Source organism: Anoplolepis gracilipes, chromosome 17, assembly GCF_047496725.1.
Source record: "Anoplolepis gracilipes chromosome 17, ASM4749672v1, whole genome shotgun sequence".
NCBI lineage: Eukaryota > Metazoa > Arthropoda > Insecta > Hymenoptera > Formicidae > Anoplolepis > Anoplolepis gracilipes.
The window spans coordinates 7,513,730-7,539,291 of NC_132986.1; the positions used below are offsets into that span (position 1 = coordinate 7,513,730).

Here is a 25,562-nt window from a genome sequence, read left to right on the forward strand (position 1 = left end):
AACATGGTAGTTGGAATAGTTAATAAAAAAAAAAAAAAAAAAAAAAAACACACATGTTGTCAATTATGATTATCAATATATTACGATCTCATAAAAAAGCATGTTTGTGTCAAAGATTAAATATGCGATGCGCGATTTCCGCGAATTTAAATGCGTCTATATCTCAAGAAAAACGATTATGCGGTATTACTTGCAGATAATACCGCTATAATGTAATTATTAATACATAAACAAGTTATTTACAGATCTAAAGAAACATAAATGTTCAATCATAAAGACAGATTCAAGTTAAATGAAGTCTGTGAAATCGATTATACTGTTCTGTGTCTCTTTTGCTAGACCATCAAAGCAGATATTAATATTAACTCTTCCGTAAATATATAATCGGCATAAAAATTCACGAAAGAAAAGTACATATTTTTATTTGTTTTTTCGAAGAAAATTTTAAAATTTACCAATTATATATTGCTAATTAAATAGCGCAATTCGACTTACAACGTATTAATCGATATATATCAACATATTATTGTATTATTTATTTAGATTTATATTATTTTTTGTATTATTGATTTATGCATATTGAACGGTTAAATTTGTGGAAACTGTCAGAAAAAAAATGATCTGGACAAAACAATTTCAACGTGAGACCGCATTTTATCTATATAGATATATATTCGTGAAATTTGACTGCCGAGATAAAAAAGAGATTGACATTACCAACAACTGCGTCGTCGAACAAGTTAATTCCGATTTTTGCTGTGCACAGCTGATGGCGCTACGAATCGAGTGAATAATGCGCGCGAATCGTGAATACGTCAATATATCGATTAACGTGTCCTTCACAACCCTTTGCGAGTAACTTAATCGTAAAGCGCAATTATACAGTACAGAGAGTAAAATATAACACACATAGAGCATTACCTATAGTCAATACTAAGCTGTGATGTCAAAATGGTGAGTCAGAGATATTTCCCTTGTGTAATATTTACTTACTCGCGTGATAGCCCTAACCAAGATCATGAACGTGATTACGAAGCTGCGAAAATTCGAAAGATAATGCGAGATATTTGTATTACATTTATGATAGCCGTTACTTTGTTATTATTTCAAGATAAAGGAGATTTCACCGTCGTTTTTCCCACGGCAAGTATTAAAATTTGTTATTCTTTCGTTGTTGACATTGAGAATTTACTGTTGAACTACCGTCGCAAACGATGAGCATAATGTTTTCGCGCATCACTCTGCTCTTGTTTTGACAGGGACCGGCATGTCGGAGAATGTCCGCGGGACCTTCAGTCGTCGTGTGAAGTGCCGCGTGTGACAATCTCGCGGCATATATACAAGCGCGTCTCAATTCGAGATTCGAGGGTGGCGATTTTCCCTACCCCCTCCCGCTGCCCGAACATCGGCAAGAGTATTTCGATGGTGAATCCACGGCCTCCCCGCCTCCCACCCTTGTGCCCCTCCTCCCGCTCCCGCGTCGTCCGCCGCGATACAACGACGGACAGCGACGCCTCCGCGCGGCGTCGATCAATAACATTGTCGTCGACGACGCCGACGTCGAGAGCGTCGTCGCGTGTGCGAGGCGTCGCATCATTTGCGAGAGTCGAACGACGGGGATACGTGGAGTCAACGGAGAACGGAGAATCGGCTATTGCGTATTCGCGGCCCCGAAAGTTAAACGTCGAGAACGACGACGGCGACGGGGGGGCATGCGATTCGACGAAACGCCCTTATCCACGAACGAGGAACGCGCGTCCGGGAACTGCGAGGGATAAGTGTCGAGTGCCGAATCGCCGCGGTCCCACCCACGATATGGCTAAGGTAAGTCCCGGAACGAAAAGGGAGAAAGAGAGATTGAGCCCCGAATCAAATATATACGTAATGCATGTCGAATCGAAATATGTTCTTCAGGTTGACTGTCAATGACGAGTAAAGTCAATAACCGGCAAAATGTCGAGCAAATAACTGTAATCGTTAACAGTAGGATATTTCGTAACACGTATTAACGCGAAGAAGAAAGGCGAAAAGTTGCACGAGGAAGAGAGAAAGAGAAGGGGAAAAAACTAATATAAGAATTATATAAACGAAAACAATATTTATTTGTGATTATATATATATATGTATTTACATAGACAGCTGTTGAGAAAATGACGCGCGATTTAGTCTGCAATTCTTTTTTTAAATTAATTTTCGTACCATTAGGCTTCATACATCAATTGCAAAGGGTAATCATTTTGATTTCGTCATGATTAAGCTGTGGCGCGTATATTAATATAGCCGATCCACGCGAACCGTATATTGTGTAATCAGAGGTTCCTGTAGTTTAGGGAAGAAAAAAAAAACAGCAAATGATAATATTACGAAATGATCTACAGTTGTGGATCGCATGCACGCGAGCAAAGTACGTGTGTGTGTGTGTGTGTGTGTGTGTGTGTGTGTGTATGTGTGATGCTACTTTTACATAATTGAAGAGCAACACGCTCCACACTTGAACAGCGCAGACGCGGATAGATAATCTGGACATTGGCGAATTTCCCAGTGTTCCATTTTCTACACGCGCGAATACGCACGGTACTAACAATCCTTCCAATATCGTATATCGAAATATACATATGCATAATAAATATATCAAATGACAAATAATGCAAGAGACTTTAACAAAACTTATCTTTAAGTCCATTAAATGTGAAGCAACGTAGGCGAATTTCAATTGTAATTTTATTTTTTTCCGACAAGTAGAACAAGAATATAATATACAATATCTTTCAGAGAAATCAAGTGTTACGCAGAACGCATTCACAATACAAAAAAAAAAAAAAAAAAAAAAAAATCACGTTTGAGACATTTCATTGTACACGCTCGTCGCGTACGCGACGGATTTACGGCTTGGTGAGTGCAGAGAGGCCGCGTGTTCCAAGACAGAATAGAGTAATTGTCGTCATCGTCATCGTCGACACGCACCGTCGGTGCGTATGCTCGCTCGCTCGCTCCCGCTCGATGCGATGGACGGTCGCGACGCGAGGCCGCGGATACGCGCCTGGCGGTGGCGGTGGTGGTAGAGGAACACAAGCAGGTGTAGCCGGGGATCGCGAAGCGGATCCGGAATGTTTTATTGTCGTACACGCCGCGTCGGCCGCAACACGATTCCGCGACCCGCCTGTCGTTAGTCGTTATCGATCCTCCGTGCTTTACGAGCTTACGTTGCGAGAATCCTCTCTCTTTGTTTCTTTTTTCGCCCCCCCCCCCCGCTCCTCCCCCCTTCTATTTTTCTGTCAGGGAAATTGCGACGCTCGGTGTGTGTGTGTGTGGAAAGTTTTGCAAGCCAGTCAGTGTCGTGTGAGAAATGCTGATAACACGGGGTATGTTGTTTACTTGTTTGTTTTTAATGTTCAACACAACTTGCTGTAAATTTTTTTTACTTGCTGAAAACTTTGAGTATTAAGTGAAAAAAAAAAAAAAAAAAAAATAAGCCATCGCTCACACCACATTCCACGTATGACAATTTATACGACTTATTAAGGAAGATTGTGCCAATGAAGTCTATTGAAATTAATTATATCGTGTTAACGAATCTGTTTGTGAGTGTATGTACATCTGGGGAGTTGAAATAATCGATAATTTCAATCTACGGATTCTTATCAATCCCGGACTCGCGAAAAACAGGCATTGAAATAATGTTAACAATAACATTTGCGATAGCTTATCTACGAAGATTATGCATTTTGATACTTCAGTGCATTTTAAAGTTAAACTCGACGAGGTATATAAATTTTGCCACGTTTTACATCTATTGAATCCTATAACTGATAATACGCTGTAATGTTTATATCATTCGGCAAACTGTTGACATTGACATTAATAACGGTTCAAAATTACAAGTCGTGCAATATTAGATAAGTGAATTATGTTAGTGTTATTAATATGAAAGAATATTAATTGAAAGTAACATATGTGGATGCAATATATCTCAAAAATGAACTTTAATGTAACTTTAAGTTTTTATTGTCTTTAAAATAGGCAAATATAATGAAAGATGCGTTAAAGATACTTTCTATTTGTGTGTAGTCTTATCGTAGACACAGTTTGTGTTGTCGGCAGTCGATCACGAACGTGTGCCGTGGTATGTATTTTATTGAGATTATAATCAATCGCACCGCGCGAGAGCAAGCTACGCCGCCAATAGCCCGTGTTACACAAGTCATCGTGTTCTGTCACGCGCATTAACTTAATTGCACAACGTATGAATTGAGTAAAATTGCGGGGCGCATGGGGAAAAATTCCGCAGTATAATATACCGTCCCAGCGATCTTTATATACCTGCAGTTGAAACCGGTATACTGATGAAAACCGTAAATTATCATTATTCGGTCTCTACCTCTGATCGCCCCCTTAGGCGAGAAAGGAGAAGAGATATCGCCGACACTCTTGAGAACACCCAGAGATTTAACGCTCTTGAATGAGACTCGTGCGCGAGAATGCTGTTAAAATTGTCTTTATATAATTCATCCGAGAGAAAGAGAGAGAGAGAGAGAGAGAGAGAAGCACTCGGATGCGGTTAAAACGCGCGAGCGGTTTCCACGTCTTGGAAAAGTAACAAACCATGACTGTCGGACGCGTGTCGGCACAAATTGGCGGGAATTAAGGCTTCGAAGGATAAACTGATGTTCTCGATATCCGTTATCGCTCACTCAACATGCAAAATTTATTCGTCATTTCTCAATTCGACTCACGTTCTCCCATTTCACATCATCAGAATCGCAAACGATTCCGCTCACTAACTCGCCGATTTTTTTTTTTTCCTTTTTATTCACCTTGGCATTTTATTACTACGACATAGTCAGTCTCCGACATCTTCTAGTGTGTACGTTACTCTTGGATAGACTTGCACGTTAAAAACACGTGTTTACGCGAAGAAAATGTAAATTTCAATAACGCGAATGAGCTCTAAAGAGATGTGTGAAAGGCACACAGACAGACACGCTGATGTGACCGTGATGATTGCTGACCCATTACATTACCGTTTCGCGTGGCTTCTGTTAGTTTTAACAAAAACACACCAGTAGCAGAGAGGAAAAAACCGCACGTTTATCACGGGTAAAAACAAGTTCTGTCTGCATGGTCCGGCATAATTTTTTTTTTTTATGTATACATTTTTATTTCGTGACATAAAAAATATTTATTATGTCTACAGATAAATTGAGGAGAGATTAGATTCAATGCTAAATAGAATTAATGAATGGTAAATAGAATTGTCGCTGCATATTTTCACAGAAGTCGCGATTATTTCGAATTTCTAATACATGCGTGGTTCGAAGATAGAAGAAGGAATATGCCGGTAATTTACAGTCGGGATACGACCTCGTGTAGCGGTTCGCAGTAACCTAGTTCTCAGCACGTTCATCCACACGTTCAACACGTTGTATCGTCGGTTACGTAGGTGTCCCGTTTCTCGCATCGCCATCAGGGAGAACATCAATGATGATATACCTGCTATTGTCCGCAGACACGCTAGCATAATTTTGTCTCGTTTTGATAAGAAATACGCATAGATTATTGGAAAAAAAACCAAACCGAATTATTTGTAAAGCAACATGATATATATTGCACATACAGACCTGAAAGGACAAGTTTAGTAATTAACGTAATTGTATTCGTTCCTCGTTGAGCGTGTTACGTATACTCGTTACGTGATGATGAGATGAAGAACCGTACAAAATCGCGACAAGCGACCGTTTGTATTTAAGAGGACAAAGAAGGAGTACTCGTGAAAGAGAAAGAAAAAGAACCGCGTAGAGTCACGAACTAAAATTAAATTAAGCAACTGTGACATTTCTGATTCATCTTTCGAGGGGTGGAGCTATTATTTGGAGGTGGGCCAAGGGCAACGGACTATCGTGCTCGTCGGGTCGAATTTATCAACTGACCTTGAAAAGAAAAAGAAAGATAATTACTAAAGTACGCGCGAACTACTCGCATAATGAGCAGTGATTAATTTTATTAATTACCTAGAAACACTCATTTTCCATCATTCCTACCAGGATGAATCTTTGCGTGACTCGAGAAGAAATCGCGCTCACACCCGCGCTATTTTGTTTGCAGAACGTAGGGGAGAGCCGGATACCTGTTCCACGGGCAGCTCGACCGTCGTTCTTTCCGAAATCGAGAGTACTCGAGGCATCGAGGCTCTTGTCGGGAAGTCGCCGATCCACTATCTTTTCGGGATGCTTTCAGTTCGTTAACACCGAGGACGAATCTCCTACTCAGCGGGAAAAGTTCTCGGGATTCACGACATCGTCGCCTACCATCAAAAGTAATTGAGCACATGAATTTATATTTATAATAATTACGATAATATGTATGCTTTCACTTAATGTGGCTGACGTATGCGAAATGAATTTCATATTTCAGCTGATTCAGCAGCAGATCAGACATTCACGATATCACCAGGATGGGACATTGACAAGAATGAAGTGCAACAGTTGGTGCACCTCAGCGAGGAGAAAAGTAACTTATTCAGGTATAAATTATTAAATATAAATTAATTTATATATAAATTTTTAAATATATATATATATATATATATATATATATATATAGTAGCTTCATCATAATTACTGCATTTTTTATATTTTTCTTTTCTCACGATAGGTTACTCGAAGACTCTCAGCTGAGCATGATTGAAGATGTCGGCGATACTTGTCTCGTAGAATCGGGTCTGGGAAATTACAATGATGCGAGCGCAACGCCACATTATTTGATGCTTAATAAGCAGAACTCCTTCGAGCACGACGAAAGTCTCGGTATACTGACGCCGGACCAGATGACAGATTTCACAGTGGCGTTGGAGTGTTCCAGGACACCATCGTGCGAGAATCTCACTGGTTCGGCCGGCTCAAAATTAGCGTTGACCCGAGCGTCCGCTTCCACGAGGCCGTTAGTTGATGTGGAACCTGCCGAAGAGGGCTGTAGCGAAAGGACACCCTCACCAGAGGAATTACCACTCGACCCTAAACCCGTGGAGCCGATTAGGGGCGGTAATACCGTGCCGGTGAGCTTCGTAACGTCAGTCACGAGCATAACTAGTCTCGAAGCGGGCTACCAGGGAGACGGTGAGAATTCGAGACCAGCCAGTCGCGGTGCGGATCCACCATCTATGGCAGTGCCGCCGGTCAATCTTCCCGCACCCTGTCGTCAAGACCCGATGACTGATTCGGACTTCTTCACTGAGAGCGACGCAGACGCGCACGAGGAGATTGTGCGAGGCGACAGGAAGGCACAAGTAATCGACGGCACGCTGTTCTGCGCACCAGGCGAACGCGTATGCCCTAGCTTCACCGGAGAAGAAATGGACTCTAGTGGAATTTACTCGGATTTGGACAAGTTGCAGGCGCCCGGTGAACAAGCGTTGGAAGAAAACGACGATCATACCCCTGATACCGGGGATACTGAGCTTTCTCAGAGGAGTCAACCTACGCCAGTTGCAGCGAATGTTATCATGGATTATTTACAGGTACGTGTGAATACACGATATGTAGTTTTTACATATAAATTCTCTTCTCAAAATGTCATTCATACATAAAACACTTGTAGAATCCCATAAAGGCGTCGGACGATACAAATAGTATAACCGACACAACGGCCTCCGCTGAAGCTATGGCAATCGAGAAAGTTGAAAATAATGAGAACATTAGGCCCAAACCACAAAGCAAGGCTGATTCGGTGCCTTTGAAAAAGTATAAAATGCCAAAGAGAAACGTCGTTTCGAAGATTAAGGCAATGATCGAGTCGTCTTCGAAAGATGATGCGGAAAAGGAGGCGAGACGCTCTCAAAGATCAACTAGGAAGGGTGGTCGCTGGGATGCTGTAATGAACAAGATAGAAGCTGGTAAAAATGAACAAAGAACAAGGTCAGTTAGGAAAGAAGTAAAATCGAGGGTATTGCAAAACCTCACTTTATCGCCTGCCGCGAGACCAACGTCGAAGAAGGCCGGTGATGCAAACAACAATAACAATAAGGACAAACGGTGAGGCTTAAATCAAGTTTATTCAAAGTAACGAATGATGCAGATATTATTTTTACGAGTAGGTCGTTTCTCTAACTTTTAATGATGACATTATCGTTGCGTACATACATAAATATGTCAAAATATGTATGTACGTAATGACACGTAACATCGTTAAGAGTTAGAGAAACAGCCGACAGTACAGCGAGATATCTATTTATAATAATAATAATTGTCAAAAAATTGATTAAATCCGTTTATTTTTTATTATAAAATCGACTTACTTTTTCTTCTTCTCATAAGAATCTTCTTATGTCATCATAAACTATATTAAAAATATTTCTGAATCTTAGGAGAACACGCGGTTGGCAAGAAATGAAATCACCGACGCAGGAAACGGCCAGAAGTTCTGTTCGTAGTTCCATGAGCGATCTCAGCAGTGGCCCGAGTAAAGATATATCAAGTAAGTAGCATCAACATTCATATTTAAAAAATTTGACGGAACATATTGAGTCACATGTATGAGAACTTTTGTAATTATCGTTGTATATGATGAATGAATCTTTGAATAAATACGAGTATAATGAGAAATATTTTCTTATACTCTCCAGTTTATAGTTTTCTGACCGTGTGACTTATCATGTTACTGTTAAAAATTCTGTTTTTGTATTTAATCAGAAAAGCAAATACAACATTATTTCACATAGTTTTCGATACACTTTCAAGTAGATAACTTAGAAGCATTATTCTTATTTAAAACGAATAAAGAAACACAATTTATTTTATATCAAAGTTTGCAAGACGATATAATCTTATCAGAATCTTTGAACGTATTTGAAAAACACAATTGCCTAGTAAAGATGAATATTTTATCTCGAGAAAAAGGAAATACACGCAAATAGGAGAGATCCTCTCTCGTTCCGCTACGTGTAGCTTACCTACCGGAGAGAAAGGCGAGGTCTCCTTATCGACCCGTGGCAGTAAAAGCTCTCGGTCGCCGAGGAGACCTAGAGAAACTTTATTGCCCCTTTTATCGGCGCCACTGGAGAACGTAGCGTCGTCGTTTTGCTTCCATTGTACGGAGGAGGAAGCTGCGCATCGCGCAGCTTCGCCGCAGTCGCATCCATCCGGTGGTCGGTAGTCCTCGGCGGATCTCGTGTTGGATCGTGTATACATATACCTATATATACATACATATATATGTGAAATGCGCGCATGTATCTTTGATACATTAGCCCCTCGTCGCCTACGCTCGTCGGTCTTTCTCTCATGGAACACACACCTAGTACTTCTCACTTGCTCTCGCAAAATCGGGTCAACGGAGAATGCGTAGCAACGCATAACGTGAACCTATTCGGGGAGAGAAAAAGAGAGTGAGAAAAGTGGATAGCCCGATGACAACTTAATGCGTTGCCAGTGGATAAGCCATCGAGTGACCGTGAATATCGCGTGATTATCCAGACGACAGTTTTTTGGACCGAACATTGATTCCTCTCTTTTTGATTCTCGCTGAGAGAAGGAGGTGCTGCAATATTTCTTCTCCGGGAGGTGCCCCGGATACGAAGGTTCCCTTGGACGCAAGTGTATGTACATGGGTACACGAGAAGAGAGAGAGGAGTTGTCTTGCCTGTTCTCGATATATGTATGACCTATTTCCCGTCGCGTTGCCTTCTCTTCATTCCTTTTACCGCCACGGTGCACACGTGCCGATTTACATACGCGGGCATGTAATTAGCAAAAATTTTTTTACAAACTTTTATAAATCAATATATATGTATTTCGCTATATTTGAATATTCTCCGCGATTTATATACTCTGTTCTTTCGGCCGCTATATATTCGTCGGGACCTACCGTCCCCACCTGTCACCTCACCGGGATTTGACATCTCCGTTATACGTCGCCGTGCCGTGCAATTTGAGGGCGACGATGTTTCACTGCCTGCATCTCAACTGTGTACACCACCGTAATTTACCTGTCGTACATACCGATCGTCTACCTGCATGCGATACCTAAGCCCGCATTAACGGCACACATCGAGCACCAGCTGCACGGGTCAACGCCATTCGCCGTTTATTTCCGGCCTCTTCTCGGAGGCTTTCGTCGTGCTTGCTTTCTACCTTAGCTCGCTATGCACCTCCGCTGTCGTGCATCTTCGTCGCACGTTGGCGAAGAGGATGCCTTCCTGCCTTTGTCAGCCTCGTCCCCACCTTCGTCGGCGGCGACAGGTGTATTCGATCGAGCGACGACCACGTGCGTTGCGACCAAGGTCGACGAGTATCGGTACGCGACGACGACTACCGGTCCCTCGATTCGTCCTGCGCGAACTTACGCAATCGAAATCGGTGGCTGCTGCTGCTGCTGCTGCTGAGCCCACGCGAGATTGCGCGAGAGCTTTCGACGACCAGGAATAATCAGTCAGAACGATATTTGCCGTGTAGTTTAGAATTGCACGGAGTTGTATGGTGGTTGTGCTGATACGTGATACAATAAAGCGATACGGTGTCTGATCGTGATGAGTGTCGGATGTCTAAAGTAAAATAATGCGAGAGATATACGGTGATGTATCGAGCGGAGCGGCTGTGATATAAGAGCTTGAAGACAAACAACGCGTCGCAATCGATAGACGGTGGCGAGCGACTCATCCGGAAGATGCCCGTTGTATATACCGGCTTGGAGAACGTCGCCACGACGGCGGCGACGGCCGTATACATACACCAGAGCGATTCTCACGCTCGATTCGCGAGCAAGTACGACGGGATGAAGGCACGCGTGAGGCCAGTCGTACTCTCGTCGACGGGAAACACGGACGATTCTACTTTCGGATTATAATGGGAAGACATTGTTGAAGAACTCAACGTGCACAATACACGGACGAGATGGGACAGCAAGGATCAAAGGACAGATCCTCGCTTTCGAGGAGGACGGACTTTACCCGAGACTCGGCGAAGATGCGTCTAGGCAGCTTCAAACGAGGTAGAAGATTGATTCGATGGCCGTATAACGGTGATTCTTCCGGCGTGCGTTGTTATAGTTGAATCGAAGACCATCTGTCGCGTTTATTTCTGCTATTCATTTAATCTGTGCAATCTCGATTTTTCCCAAAGAGTATACATTTAATTTTATATCGCGCGTTATTTTCAGAGAGATCGCCGACGTCCACCAACCCACCCAGGAGATTCGTCTCGAATGGCCACGCAAATCATCATCAGGTCCGTGTGAACAGTTTCGACTCGAAAAAGAACTGCATCGACGTGACGACGGTCGAACTTGGTAAATATATGTGCCTGTCACAGATTGTCATTCGAGATCATTAGATAACTACGTCCGTGCGTGTATAATATCGCTTTAATAATCAAGAGGGAGGGGAGAAGAGCGCAGAGGAACGAGAGCACCGTCGCGTATTTCCGGCCGGAGCTCCGCTACCATGACGAGCGACACGATGAAAAGAGAGAGCCGTCTCTTATCCCCAAGACTAGCTTGACCAAACTGCCATTGCATCTACCGGTTTGCGGATTCATAAAATAGTAGAACCGCATATTAAATAACGCGCATTAGAATATTTTCGAAAATTTCACTTTTTCTTATTAAGCAAACGATAGAGAGAGAAGAGCAGTGTGCGGTATCGTCATTCACAGTCTGGTTTAGAATATATTTGTGCATTGCTACTTTCCCTCAAAATAAAGGCGGAACGAAGAACGGAGAAATTCTTGTTGAGATTTGACCATTTTACGCGAATCGCTATTTAAATCCTCAAGATCTTTGTGCAAATAATCATGTTCAATATATTCTATTTCTCAGGCCTATCTTTTTTTCACGTAGGTCGGAACTTTAACGGTACTTTGCCTTACCGCCGGCGCATGTTAATTATATTCATTAAAATGACCTAACTTTTCATCCAGTTGTACGTGAATCGATTTTAAATTTGTATTAAATTGTGTAAACGTCGTCGGCTTTTTACAAAGTCCTGAATCTTTATAGATCGACAATTTGAAATTATCACATGTTTAGTAAATTTTTTAAATGCATCTTTTTGAGATATTTCTTTTTATATTTTTCTTTCTTTTTGATATTCTTTTAATATTTTGAAAAGATATTTCTTTTTTTTTTTTTCAATACCGGCGTAGTGCATTTGTTGTTTTTTTTTTTTTTTACCCTTTGTAAATGATTTGTATAAAAATTAATAATGAGTCTAATAATTAAGTCTATACAGAGTGTCCTAGAATTCGCGGACACAGAATGCACAGCGTAATTGTCCGTGCCAAAGGAAGCAACTTTTTCCTCAGCGAAAATGTCTCGAGAAAAGTTATCATTTTTTTGCTAGTCTCCAAATTTTGCTATTATATATCTCTGTAACTAGATCATAAATAAAAATTTTAATAAAGTAAACTCCACATAAAATTAACTAAAGAATATAATTGTGTTAATCTTTTAATTCTACAAATTAATTTTAATTCTACAATTAAATTTAATTCTACAAAGTTTGGTTTGCAAAAAAACCTGTTTTTTTTTTTCAATTGCTTATAACAGGAAAATTATTGATACCTCGACATTTTTCCTGAGGAAAAAGTTGCTTCTTTTGGCACGGAAAATCACGCTGTGCATTCTGTGTCCGCGAATTCTGGGACGCTCTGTATAAAGTATACTTCATATATATATATATATGTATATAAGTATTAACTATTCTATTTAACTTTGTTTATATCTGAGATGCAAAGTACATTTTGCTGCAATAAGGAAACTTTTCTTTATGTCAGCTCGAATAAAATTTCCATAAGCGTTTTATTATAAAAAAATACTAATATCAGATTTAATTATAACAAAATTATCAACACTTTATACGAAGAATCAAGAAATAATTACATTGTATTAACATATTTAAAAAATGAGATATCTCAAAAGCGATGCACTTCCGGAAATTTTGCCAATAGAAAAAAAATGCTTAGTTTTTGACAAGTAATACGGTTTATAATCTATTTATATGGGACACTTTATGCATATATACACATGTAGGTATATATTTATACTTGAACTTCCCTTATCTCATATAAGCGATTAAACGGTTCTCGGCGTACGGTACTCGTACGCTTGCCGGTACGCGCGAGCTCGCAAGTACTACCGGTTAGTGTTTAACATGCTCTCGTTAACGCAACATATTCTCTTTACAGAGAAGAGTCCGCCGTCAGCGCGAAAGCCCGCGATAACAAGGAGATTAGCGGCTAACGCTACGGCGAAACAGAAATCCTCCGCGCCGTCAATAAAAGGTACGTACGATTGTTCCTCGAGCAAATTCCTTCGCCAATTAAAATACAATAACATCAAAGGACCGCTGTTCCGTTATATTCACCATTTTGCAAACAACAGAGTTAAATTAGTATTATTCGCACATTATGCTTTCCAATAATCCATTAACTGTGTTGCTTTATTATGGCAGTTAGTTTCTAAAAACTTCCCACGATTATTCTGCAACACACCCACATATACATCACGTATATACAGTCAAGTACATTTAATTTACTCAGTGCATCGCTCGTTCTTTACCTATTGTACATATGTACCTACATGCGTACATATCGGTCTGTACAAGTCTTCTTGTCGTTTTGAAGAAAGTCACAGCTTTCACTCAATAATCCCTGACGCTAAAAACTCAACCTGTTTACCCGGCGCCTCTGTCGGGGGGGGGGGGAGGGGCTTTCCTTTCGAAACTTGTCAAAAATTCACCAGCACTTTGACCTAGTCTAGGCTCCAATTGGCTTCTATCGTGAAAGAGAAAAGGAGAGAGAAAGAGAGATCCTTATCAAGATCCGGTATTCGTTCTGAATAATATAGAATATAGCGAAAGCAGTTTATGCGAGTTCAACGATCTCTGTTGTGTGAAGTTAAAGAGTAGAGCTTGAAAGGATGCGTTGTATTTGAAGGGATAATCGTCGCGATTGCATTCGTCGTTCTTGCACGTTCGGCATTCATCCTGACGTAAGAGACGTTTTATACACGTCGATGTTCGACGACCGTAAGTAAGCATGAACACGCGCTCGTTTCCTCCCATCTAAGGGCGGTCGATTCCAAATCAGAAAACTCGACTTATTCGACGTGCGGCGGTTCCAAGGACGCCGGAAGTATACGATTACTGCGAGAATTTTACTAGAGAGAAGATTGACGACGAGGGATTTTAGTTTAGCTCGTCAACTAAACTTTAAAGAAAAACGTACGTAGATATAATGTCACATGATTGATTGTAAAGTAGTAGAAAAATTTTTTATTTGATAGCCAATCGCGTGGCATTGTGTCTATCTGTGTTTTCTCGTTCGAAAACTCAGGTAGATTTTTCTTCAGGCGTATAGAAATGCACAAGAATTAGAAACGTGATTTTTTTCAGGTCTAACGGTTTTTTTCCGCAAGAAAAACCTCTTTATCCGGGAAGGTTTGCCTCATGTTGGAAAAATTGCGTTGTCCATCTATGCTTTCAGCGCTTTTTAGTGTTGGCGATTCCACCTTGCGTAGGGTAGGGGAGTGTTTAGGAAGAGACAGTAAGAAGACGGACTGGACATGGGGTGGGAGACGCATAAAGAGCTCTCTGAGGTAGCCCGTGGCTCGTGCTAATTCAGTCGAAGCGCGAACTCGGCCAGCAGATTGTTACAAATGACGTTGCTGATTAGAAGATTGCGCGCGGAATGTTTATCGTTGAGACCTAACAGAGGACGAACCGAACATTATTCTTGTCGTCGAAGGTGGTTGACAAACGTTTCGTTCGTTCAAATGTCACGTATTCGTCAATTGTACAATCAGTATTCGAATTTGTTTACGTCGCACTGTTAGTGATAAATCTGCCGACACGCGTGCTACGTAGATTCGTTCCCAAAATACCTGAGTTTTTCTGACGTATGAGAGCATGATGGAGGGGAGATATCAAGTGCCAGGAGACACGTATAGGAAACGAATTTTCTTGGCCACTGCTCACGGACACAGAGCATAATCACCGAGGCTATTCTTTTGGCACTCCCGCAATTGGGACTGCGTCGCACACGTTTGACCTTAACACGATGTCTCTTCATTCAATGACAAACTTGGATGACAATCGCGTGCTTTAATACGTGAGAGAAAAGAGAGGTCCGTTTCGCGAGTTTTGTAAAACAGGACATGACGTAAACTACCGCGAAATGACGGCTGTTCCGCTCGTTCAATAAGCCGCGATTTCTCCATGTGTGTGTTTGTGTATGTGTATGTGTATGTGTGTCACCTGTCAAAGTCCTGACAGGTAATCGAGTCGAACAAAGATAAAACGAGTATTTCGACTTTCCAAGTTGTTTTCCATCGACTTTTCCCTCATCAAACTCTCTTTCATACATACAGAACTCTATGTGTAAAGACGATTGAATTGAGACTTAAGTAAACGCATGTAAAAATTATTTCTTCTTCTCGGAATTATATATTGACCTCTCCGAGTTGTCACGAACGAAAGAGGGTAATAGAGGACAGAGCGCGAAGTCCATGTACATTACGTGCGATCAAGATACTTATGTAGATTGGCGGCACGTGGGCCGATTCATTCATACCGTCAGAGTGGGTGGGCCAGTCTAGCCGATACATTTGAGTGTCGTGTTTTTTTTTCTTTTTTTTTTTTTTTTGCACGTAATCAGTTTGGTGATGCCCGATGACGACGCTGATTACAGATCGTGAGTCTAAGGAAGCTCACCATAACAACACCTTTACGGGGAGGACATCACCGGAGACGCGGGATCAGGCCGCGCAAACCACTGCACCTTACGAAGATTTTCGCGCGGAAAGAGCCGCGCAGGCGCTTGCGGTGACCGTACACTACTTGGCGTTTGAGGTACGTGTTTATTATTATATTTGTTGTTTGTCACTTAACATAAAAAAAATGTGCGCGAATTAATGGTAACACTATCTTTCAGCTGGATGCATTCGCTACTCCCCAATTGAAAAAGGATTTCGAGAAGCTGAAGATCGATTGCGAGAAGATGAAGAACGAACGTTCGAGTGTGCTTTTGGAGGTCGACAATTTACGCGCGAGATGTGTCAGTATGGAGGAGAGACTCGAAGCGGAGAGGGAGGATCACAATAAAGATCTTGACCAGCTTCGCGACGAGTGTAAGTGTAATTCAGTATATACCTGTTAATTTTCCGTTTGAAAAAAATCTTTCGCTAATCGTATGTACATTTTGAAAGCACGCGATGACGCAATATTCGTAGATAAAAAAAGAGAAATTATTCGCGGCATTTTGCGCCGCAAAACAAATTATATCGAGCGCGCGCAAAATATCAATGGCAATGAATATTATTCATGTGGTGTAAACGAGCATAATCGTCCTAATGTCGGTGCATAAGTCATCATGCCTGCATAAAGTGGAACAATTTTAAATTAAAGTGAACGATTCAGCAGTGCCTACGCGTAACTCGAATCTATACGATTAATTCTACCAAATTCTGTCTTTCGCCCTTTCTACTCTTTTTTTTTTGTTAAAAAAGATAGAGATATTTTGAACACTCGCCGCGCAAAAGGATTTTGTTCTTAATTTAGTTCTCACGTAACGTTCAACGTTTCAATGCCCGCTAATTATAGATTCGATACGTGTTCTCGGTTTAGCCGTTTGTATATACTTTAGCTTTTCAATTTTAAGCGTTGGTAACTGCAACAAAATATATTTATATTATAAAACTTAAATAAAAAATTGTAGAATTCTTATTATTATGTAATTAATTTATTTATTAACAAGTAAATTTCTTTTAAATATATTAGACATAATATTAGACATGTTAAATAGGACAATTTTTATTTGTATAAAAAAAAGATATATAAATCATTATTTAAAAAATGGAATAAGACAAAAATATTAAAAAGAACGTGCAAGTAATATTAAATATACGCAATTTAAAAGTTTCTAGATTATTCCTGTACGGCTCAAATTGCTTGTAATATTAGTTTGTCATTAGAAAAAGCATATCTATATGATGCATTATTATGCCGGTTAATGAAGTGACGTTAGCACGTGGTTTTTTATTACGTGCATTTTCGTAAGTGCAACACAACAGCCTACGAAAATCTGTGATATATAAAGCCATTTAAAAGTTGCAAATGACACGTGACTTACAGAAATCTATGTAACAAGTAGGACTCAGTAGCAAATGGAAAAAAATATAGTAAAATAATTATTTGTTAATAGAAATTAATTTAAATTTTCGATGTAAAGTACGTTAGTTAACATTACTACTATAATGCATTCAAATAAAAATTGATAAAATTAAGTTAACATTCCTGTTTTTCAGTGGAAGCTCATAGAGCAAAACAGGTTGCCGCGCTTGTCGAGACTTTAAAAGAGGAGAGGCGCAAGTACGATGTCAGACTGGAGGAGATCACCAGAGAACATCGCGCGACAATCGCGAAATTACGCGCCGAACACATCAACGAGCTAGCCCGCAAAGAAGAAATGAGGAGATCCGTGGTTCACGATCAGGGTGCTGCGCTAATGGCAGAGATCGAATCCTTGAGATCAGTGCTGGAGCTGAAGAGTCAAGAGAATGCAGCCCTTCGATCGGAACTCGATAGTTACAGACGCGATATTGAGGAAAAGGATGCGCTGCAGATGCGGCTCGATACGGTGGAAGCGAGATGCGAGGATCTGAAGGCCCAGCTTCAACGGAAGGAGTCCTTCGAACGGCAGGTCTCGCACGAAAACGAGATGCTACACGAATCAATTCATCAAGTCTCAAAGCATAATAAACGGTTGTCACAGCGTAACGAGGAGTTACAATGGAAACTACGAAACAAGAACGAATGGGTGAGCGTCGTTCTTGCGAATCAGTTGAATCCGTTGAATCCGCGGCTAACTCGGTCCACGGGCGCGGAACAGATGGAACACAACTTCTCAGCCGAAAAAAACGGCGGTCACTCATCATCAATGATGAAATTCATGGTTGAAAAGGGCGCGTCTGTCTCTTGGACGTTGGAAATCGACGATCTATCGAAGGAGTCGTCCGATTCACTCAGCACGAAAGTAGCTAGGTCTACGGATGGTGCGACGGCAGTTTCTAGGCAAGGATCACTCAGATTGTCCAGCAGAACACCCTCAATGGATACCAGAGCGAGATCGAAGAGTATCTCAAATACGTGCGATTCAGCGCGTACCGCGGCGGTGGAAGAGGCTGCCGCCGCATGGACGCCGACATTCAGCTCGACACCAGTCTCGCGACGACGTCCTAGGAAGGACCAATCATCGCCCTGCTCCTCGTCATCTTCGTCGTCTTCCACGTCGTCCGCGGCACCGACCGTAAATCCCGCGGTGGCCGCCGCGGTGGCGGCTGCTGCAGCCGCGGTAGACGAGTGCAACATCGGCGGCGGTCAAAGGCCTCAGGAAGCCGGCGGCGAAGCGATGATCTCTGAGGAAACGTCGGCGTCCAGCAGCGAGGACGAATCATCCACCGGTAGCGATATCCCGCGTCTGGGAATACAGTTTGCTTGGGGTAAACCGATCAAGTAACACTCGAGCGAACGATTCGCGGCCTGCTACGCTTACCTGTCTACGCGTCCTTTCTCTCGCGTAACAAAGTTGTTTCGAATCGTACGGCCGCTACCTTTGTTCTTGCCTACAGAATGGAGTTGAATTTATTTTCGTTACACGTGATCATTCCCTTTCGTTCGTTAATATCGGATATATTACGTTTTGTATTGTATAAAGCCGGCACCGTAATTTTTTTTTATTTTTTTTTTTTTATTTTTCTAACTAATGTATCCGATAACGAGTTATAGCGAAAAGAGAGTAGCGTTTTACGTTTTGAGCAAATGTGCCGTGCGATTAATAAACGATTCACTCGATTTCAGAGTATAATGTTATAAGTTAGTAAGATGTTTAAGAATGAATTCCACGACGTATTTTAACGTTACGACTGTATAAACTAGACTAGTACGATTGTTTTCCGTGGTTTTTCGATTTACGAAGACACGTTTCACACCATTTCCCGACATATTTTGCAATTTAAAATGGCGATTTATCGACCGGGTTTAAGACTAGGATCTTCGAAATCCGTTACGTAATGATTTCTTGATACATACAACGAAAATTGTTTCGTTTTCTGCAATCAAGGCAATCGTGCCTTTTTTCAGGCAATCTTCGCCTCTGTAAAGTTCATGATGTTTAAAATCTCGTAGAATTTTTTTCGTTTGCTGTACTTTAACAGGCATTGAAAAAGGAAGTTTAATGCCACTTCGGCTAACAATTTTTATTGCGATTCTCTCGAGAATTTTACAGTCCGATTATCCGGACATCTTTATATTTAAGTGAGTGGATTTTATAAGCGCTACTTCTTTTTTTGGTACAGAGACCATGTAATACTGCAGAAATTAAATATAAGAGTATGATGGAAAAGAGAAATATTCCACGTTCGCAAATCACACCGTAGATCAATTTTTTTTTATAGATGTGCTGAATCTTTTATTTCTCATTTCATTAAGTTTGCAAATTTATTAATTTATCGACTTTAGCAGATTATATATTTTATTGTCAAATACGCGGAACAAGATCGCGAACGATGTTTGTCTTCAACGCGCCCCTGTGTATAGCGATACGAAATCTGCGGATGAATTACATGGCAAATCCCGCAAAAAAGCAGTGAAAACTGTTAGCGACAAACCAGCACGTTGCGACAAGAGTGTTAATTTCACAGTCCGTTCCACACATAGACGAATAGTAGTTTAGATGTAAAGAGAAACGCGTCGCGCGCGACGGAAATACGGAAATCAAGTATTACTCATCGAGAAAGTACGTTTTCTTTTCTCATTGTGTGCTGATAAGATTGATGTATTATATACTTCTCGAATAAATAAGTATCATCTATAAATTGTAGCAATTTGGAAAGATTTCTGTTTGTCTTTGTCAATTGCTATAATTATCAAAAGCTCGTACCTCGACTATATATTAATCGCTATTTTATCTGGCATGTTCAAGAGTCTATATTTAATTTAACAAAAAAAAAAAAAAAAAATGTATCGATAATCATATTCTGAAAAATCTCTTGAATACCAGAATTTATGAGATTTTTTTGATGAATAGACCAGTAGATACACATGAAATCGTAAAAGCGATTTTAAATTGCGATGTGATAATAGATTGATTCACTTAATCCAAATCGAAATAAGAGGAAATATAATTATTGTTATGGTTCATGATGTCATTATTAATTAAATTACTCTTGTTGATTATACGTCTGTGATGTCCTCTTTGTTCGAACATTAATAAAAGATTTTGTTATGCGAGTCCTTATATATATACCTCATCTTCTCTTCCTAATATTTAAAATTGGTGCTTTTATCTATTATCTTGTACGATTTCAATCGTTATTACTGCAAAAAAAAAAGGGTATAAACGTTTATTTTTGGAGGACAAAAAACGAATTTGAAATTTTGAAGTATACATATATTTTATTGTGACGTCACGAATAATATCGTGCATCCTTTTTGTCTAGATTTCTCATTCCGCGATATTTACGCCCAGTATTCTCGAAAAAAAACGTTGGTGTAAAACGGACCTGAGGGCCGCCGCGTGCTATTTTAATGCGTTCGTGAACCCTTCGTCGATCGTCGATCGTCGACCGCACCATCTACGATGGCTGAAGGTTTTCGATATTTCAGTTGTGCGGTTATACTTTAATTTATTGACAAAAATGTGATGCCTCTATTTTTAATTGGCCATGTTACCTCCACGCACGGCATGATAATTACTTGACGCTCGCGTTTATGTTGCTAACGTTTTCTATAAATAACCGCGCGTGCTTTTATTCAAGATCTCCACGCGATCTGACATCGACGCGAAAATGTCTTCTAAGAGGTATCCGATTGTTTTTACTCTGCGTTTTTTTTCGGCAACGCACGATCCGGTGCTCGGTATCGAATTGTCTTTTTAGAGATTATTTATAGCGGCGACAGTAATGGATTTTTTAGCGACTAACGATCGGTCATGAATCTGTGACAGTCGACTCTTTGTCTCTTTGTTAACCTACACAGCGAAGACTATTCAAAATTATTTATCGTGTTGAATAATCTCTTTCTTAAGCTCTTTCATACCCTGAAATAATCTTGCTAAATTATGAACAAAATTTTTCAATCCCAAACCGGAATAAATAAATCCACTGTCCACTTAATGGACGAATTAAACTCCTGAAATTCCAAGTAATTCAGTTAAATATATATCTTGTGCCAAAAATAAATCTTAAAAGTAAAATGAACAAAAAATTCTTCTGCGACTTCTAGCAGAACCTGAGATTTCATATTTAAATCTAAAAATATATTTTTATGTCATTATTATTATTATTATTATTATTTTTCTTTTTAGCGAATTAAAAAAGTTATCGGAAGAAAGTCTGACAAGACAGCCGGAGGAAGTGTTTGATATTATATGCAAGCTAGGAGAAGGGTAAAACTATAATAATATCTATATTATGGAGAGGGTATTAAATGAATCTCTATTATTTCTAATCACATACCTCTGTACAGATCTTATGGATCAGTTTACAAAGCATTGCACAAGGAGAGCGGACAGGTGCTTGCAATCAAACAAGTACCTGTCGATACCGACTTGCAGGAGATTATTAAGGAAATTTCAATTATGCAACAATGTGACTCTCCATATGTTGTTAAATATTATGGAAGTTATTTTAAGAATACAGATTTATGGGTAAATTGATGCATCGTATTTCAAACTCTATTTCAAACAAATTGAATAATGTACTAATATAATTTTAACTTTTAGATTGTGATGGAATATTGTGGAGCTGGTTCTGTTAGTGATATTATGAGGTTAAGGAAGAAAACTCTTCAAGAGGATGAAATTGCAACAATTTTAAGTGACACTTTGAAAGGATTGGAATATCTTCACTTGAGAAGAAAAATTCACAGGGACATTAAAGCTGGAAATATCCTTCTTAATAATGAAGGCCATGCAAAATTGGCTGATTTCGGTGTAGCAGGTCAATTAACAGTAAGTTATAAAAGGAAATTTTTCATCAAGTTAAGAAAGAAATCTGTAATCAAATCAAATCTTTAATCCAAATGCTTACAGGATACTATGGCTAAACGTAACACAGTCATTGGTACGCCATTTTGGATGGCACCAGAAGTAATACAGGAGATTGGTTATGATTGCGTAGCTGATATATGGTCTCTGGGAATAACAGCCTTAGAGATGGCCGAAGGCAAGCCGCCATACGGCGACATACATCCAATGAGAGCAATATTTATGATTCCGACTAAGCCACCACCTAGTTTTAGAGAACCTGATCAATGGAGTCCAGAATTTATTGACTTTGTCAGTGGGTGCCTTGTAAAAAATCCCGAAGAAAGAGCCACCGCGACCGAGCTTCTACAGCACGAATTCATAGGTAAGTGAAAGCTTATCTATGAATTCGAGAAAGAGTGCATTATCTTATCTTATTATAACTATATTTAATCAATGCGTGACTGCAGGTAATGCCAAACAGCCAAGTATTTTGAGTCAAATGATAGCTGAAGCCCATGAAATACGAGAGAAGCAAAGCGCGCATAGAGCTCATGTCATAAATAACGTGGCGATTAAAAGTCAGAACCAGACGGAAGATTCGGTAATCGTCTAAGATTAATTTATACAAAAATAATATATGTACCTATACACACAAAACACACACACACACATATATATATATATATATATATATATATATATATATATATAAAATCTGTTTTTTATTACTAAACTGGCTGCACTAGATTGTGCTAGTTAGAAGATATCTTTTCTCCTCTATATTAGAAGGGGAAAAATATCCTCTGAACTAGTGCAACCAATTCACCAATAAAGAATAAACCTAATATGTCATATCCCTGTTGTAAGGATGAAGATGACTGCAGTGGAACTATGAAACCATTACCAGAGGATAGTAGGACTTTAGTGCCGAGTCATGATCTTCCAGATACGGGTACTTTAGTTTCGGCAATGTTGGACTTGGGTACAATGGTTATCAATAGCGATACAGATACCGAAGCTACCATGAAGAGTTAGTAGCTTGTATCAATCTTGATGATATCCAAACTCTAATTTGTAATAATAATATATGATTAACTTTAATATTTTAGGACATAATACTGGTTCTGTGGAATCCGGCAAGAAATATCGACCGTTATTCTTAGATCATTTTGATAAAAAAGAAGCACCTGAAATTGGAAAGGTAATCTCTTTATATTTTACATGAAATTTTTTATAAAATTTTTAATAAAATATTTTATTTAAAACTATATCTAGATATAATTCAATCAAAAATATTAAATGATAATATTGCACAGGGTAATGGACAAATGTTAGGGGCACAAAATTCAGAGAATGCAAACAGATTGGAACTTCAAAGTCCAACCGAATCTCAAAGGTTTCAAAGTCATCTGCAATTACAATTACAGAATCAGATATCTCATCCTGTGCCAGAACAGCCTCATAACAACATATCAAAGTTCCAAAATGTCTTCTCAGAACGTGATTTCGAGTTTGTAAGTATAGAACTCTTTCCTATTTCAGATATATAACAATACAACAATTAATATTTATGCAATGTATGTTACTGATAGCATACTCAATTCTGAGAAAACGAATTATTTCTTCCTATTTTGTAACAAGTATATTTAATTCGCATCTTTTTCACTAAATTACTTGAAGTAATGCCACTTTAGGCATTATAAAAGAAAACTTGAATATATATAGAGAAACAACCATATCCTGCAGCTGAAGTTTCTCTCCTACGAGGAACTACAGCAACGAATGGCTAGTTTGGATGCGGAAATGGAACGGGAGATCGACGAGCTAAGAAAAAGGTATCAAACGAAGAGACAGCCTATTCTCGATGCCATGGATACTAAACGGAAACGTCAACAGAACTTCTAACAGAGTTGGTTTTCTCCTCCACGCGAATAAGTGACAAAGGGATAGACAAAGGGTGTACAGTTGTATAAAATGGATAGATTTTATTCGCGTCATTCCTGGTTTCATTAAAGAGAAGAACATTGTTCTCATACTCTGTGACCATTTTACCTCATAAACGGACAGAAACACGTAGCGATCGTTGAATGTTTCCAGTTTACTCGTAAATCACAATGTTGCTTTTCTTTATGAACCTGGGATATTATAGCTAGTAATAACTAATAGCCTCACGTCATCAATGTAAATTATTTTACGTGATTTAGGTGAAGAAACAATCACTATACTTAATTTTTGTATTATGTTTATATCTATATTGTTAAATATATCATCCTATTCTTATAGAAATATTATAAATATAAGACCCTCGTAGGGTCATTAGAAAATAAAAAGAAATGCAATAGGATTACAAGAGGAAGGCATCATAATTATAATCGTTTTTTCGAGAAAGAAATTTTATATTAATTACATATGTGAAAATCGTATTGTCACATGCTAGCTAGTCATCTGCAATGCCATTTTATTCAGAATATTGCGTTAAAAAGATCATTTATGTGAAATTCATTCACAAAATGCACTTAAACGCCCAAGCATTTGAATAATTTTGAATGTGAATGTCCTACATCTAATCATGACAATTTGAAGTAAGCAAACAAGGCTGTAAGATTTAATTTACTTTTTATTCTACTGCCATAGATAGGCTCTCTCTATCTATCTATCTATCTATCTATCTCTCTCTCTCTCTCTCTCTCTCTCTCTCTCTTTCTCTCTCTCTCTCTCTTCTCATTTGTGTACTAACTCTAGTTTATATTAATTTTCTAAAAATAATCATTTATTTTTCGAGTTGCAAGCACTATAATATGATCACATAATTCTAAAATATCGAATAGTGTTCTTCAATATGCAGTGCCGTGAAAATAATGCTGCATTATAATGAAATATTTCATAAAGGAACTTATACTAGTATTAGTCTTCCGTATTAGAAAGTATTCCCAGTGTGCTCTAATTTACTTTACATGAAATTGTTGAAACTGAAATTTAACAGATTCCACTCTAATAATAATGGTATTTTTAGAATCGTATAGTATAACGCGCCTTACAGTAATCATTTTATATACCTATAAAGCATTAAAATTATTCACTGCATATTTTTTTTATTAGTTGCAAAGCCGATATATTTGTACGTGTCATTAATACATACATATGGCGAGTAAAAAAACTAGTGTGTAATTCTTTGCTGACGTTGGGCTATTTTGCAAGTAGCATGGAAATAGAATTATACTTAAATGCTATAGCCAGAACTGACCTTAATTTTCTTTTCTAGAAAATAATGAGACAAAATAACAACATATTTTTGATATAGAAAATGTGCACATTGTCATTGAAATAAGAACCGAGATCGAAGCATATATTATATCCATAATCTTGATCATGTAATACTAGTGAGGTTTTAAGCAAAAAATAATTGCTCTACAAACAACATTATATAAATCATTTTATACAAAACGCATGTATTATATACACATTAAAAATCTTTTTGAATTCTTTTAAATAATTTAAATGCTCGTATATGTTCGACTTTTTAATATGTACAAATGTTAAAATCGTAGTCGT

At 39.1% G+C, this 25,562-nt stretch overlaps 2 protein-coding genes and 1 long non-coding RNA gene across 12 annotated transcripts in view; 2 read left to right on the plus strand and 1 right to left on the minus strand.

Moving 5' to 3' along the window:
• The window catches only part of Toc (toucan), a 54,151-nt gene extending 33,878 nt beyond the window's left edge, over positions 1–20,273 (plus strand). For 2 of the 8 annotated variants that reach the window (XM_072909281.1, XM_072909282.1), the window contains exons 2-12: positions 1,260–1,824; positions 6,103–6,313; positions 6,412–6,520; positions 6,652–7,513; positions 7,594–8,027; positions 8,360–8,469; positions 11,149–11,277; positions 13,173–13,268; positions 15,675–15,835; positions 15,918–16,113; positions 17,290–20,273. In XM_072909281.1, the coding sequence (XP_072765382.1) occupies positions 1,423–1,824; positions 6,103–6,313; positions 6,412–6,520; positions 6,652–7,513; positions 7,594–8,027; positions 8,360–8,469; positions 11,149–11,277; positions 13,173–13,268; positions 15,675–15,835; positions 15,918–16,113; positions 17,290–18,500 (3,921 nt within the window). In that variant the 5' untranslated portion in view covers positions 1,260–1,422 and the 3' untranslated portion in view covers positions 18,501–20,273. Of the gene's footprint in view, positions 1–808; positions 955–1,014; positions 1,144–1,259; positions 1,825–3,371; positions 3,764–6,102; positions 6,314–6,411; positions 6,521–6,651; positions 7,514–7,593; positions 8,028–8,359; positions 8,470–11,148; positions 11,278–13,172; positions 13,269–15,674; positions 15,836–15,917; positions 16,114–17,289 lie in introns of those variants that run through there. The other 6 variants (XM_072909284.1, XM_072909286.1, XM_072909280.1 and 3 more) reach the window with 5 other exon arrangements.
• Positions 5,260–6,142, minus strand: LOC140675167 (uncharacterized). Its single transcript, XR_012048339.1, has 3 exons — positions 6,009–6,142; positions 5,619–5,927; positions 5,260–5,490 (listed from the first exon to the last, which is right to left on the minus strand). It is a non-coding gene; the product is annotated as an uncharacterized lncRNA (long non-coding RNA).
• Positions 20,274–20,561: 288 nt separating the features above from the next.
• Positions 20,562–25,503, plus strand: Hpo (serine/threonine-protein kinase hippo). Of its 3 annotated transcripts, none has more exons than XM_072909297.1 (10): positions 20,562–20,843; positions 21,348–21,428; positions 21,509–21,689; positions 21,765–21,992; positions 22,074–22,392; positions 22,478–22,611; positions 22,878–23,040; positions 23,120–23,211; positions 23,327–23,524; positions 23,736–25,503. In XM_072909297.1, exons 1-10 carry the CDS (start codon positions 20,830–20,832, stop codon positions 23,913–23,915), a joined length of 1,590 nt encoding a protein of 529 aa, XP_072765398.1. In that variant the 5' UTR covers positions 20,562–20,829; the 3' UTR covers positions 23,916–25,503. The 3 variants fall into 3 exon arrangements, with proteins under 3 accessions (XP_072765398.1, XP_072765402.1, XP_072765399.1); XM_072909301.1 differs by having other exon boundaries at positions 20,563–20,843; positions 23,691–23,817; XM_072909298.1 differs by having other exon boundaries at positions 20,565–20,843; positions 23,757–25,503.
• Positions 25,504–25,562: the final 59 nt, after the last annotated feature.

Excerpts from the sequence above, each read along its gene's own strand:
- Hpo (XM_072909297.1), top strand. Across the intron at positions 21,429-21,508 it reads ATATGCAAGCTAGGAGAAGG|ATCTTATGGATCAGTTTACA; the intron begins GTAAAACTATAA and ends ACCTCTGTACAG. Across the intron at positions 23,212-23,326 it reads AAGCACCTGAAATTGGAAAG|GGTAATGGACAAATGTTAGG; the intron begins GTAATCTCTTTA and ends AATATTGCACAG.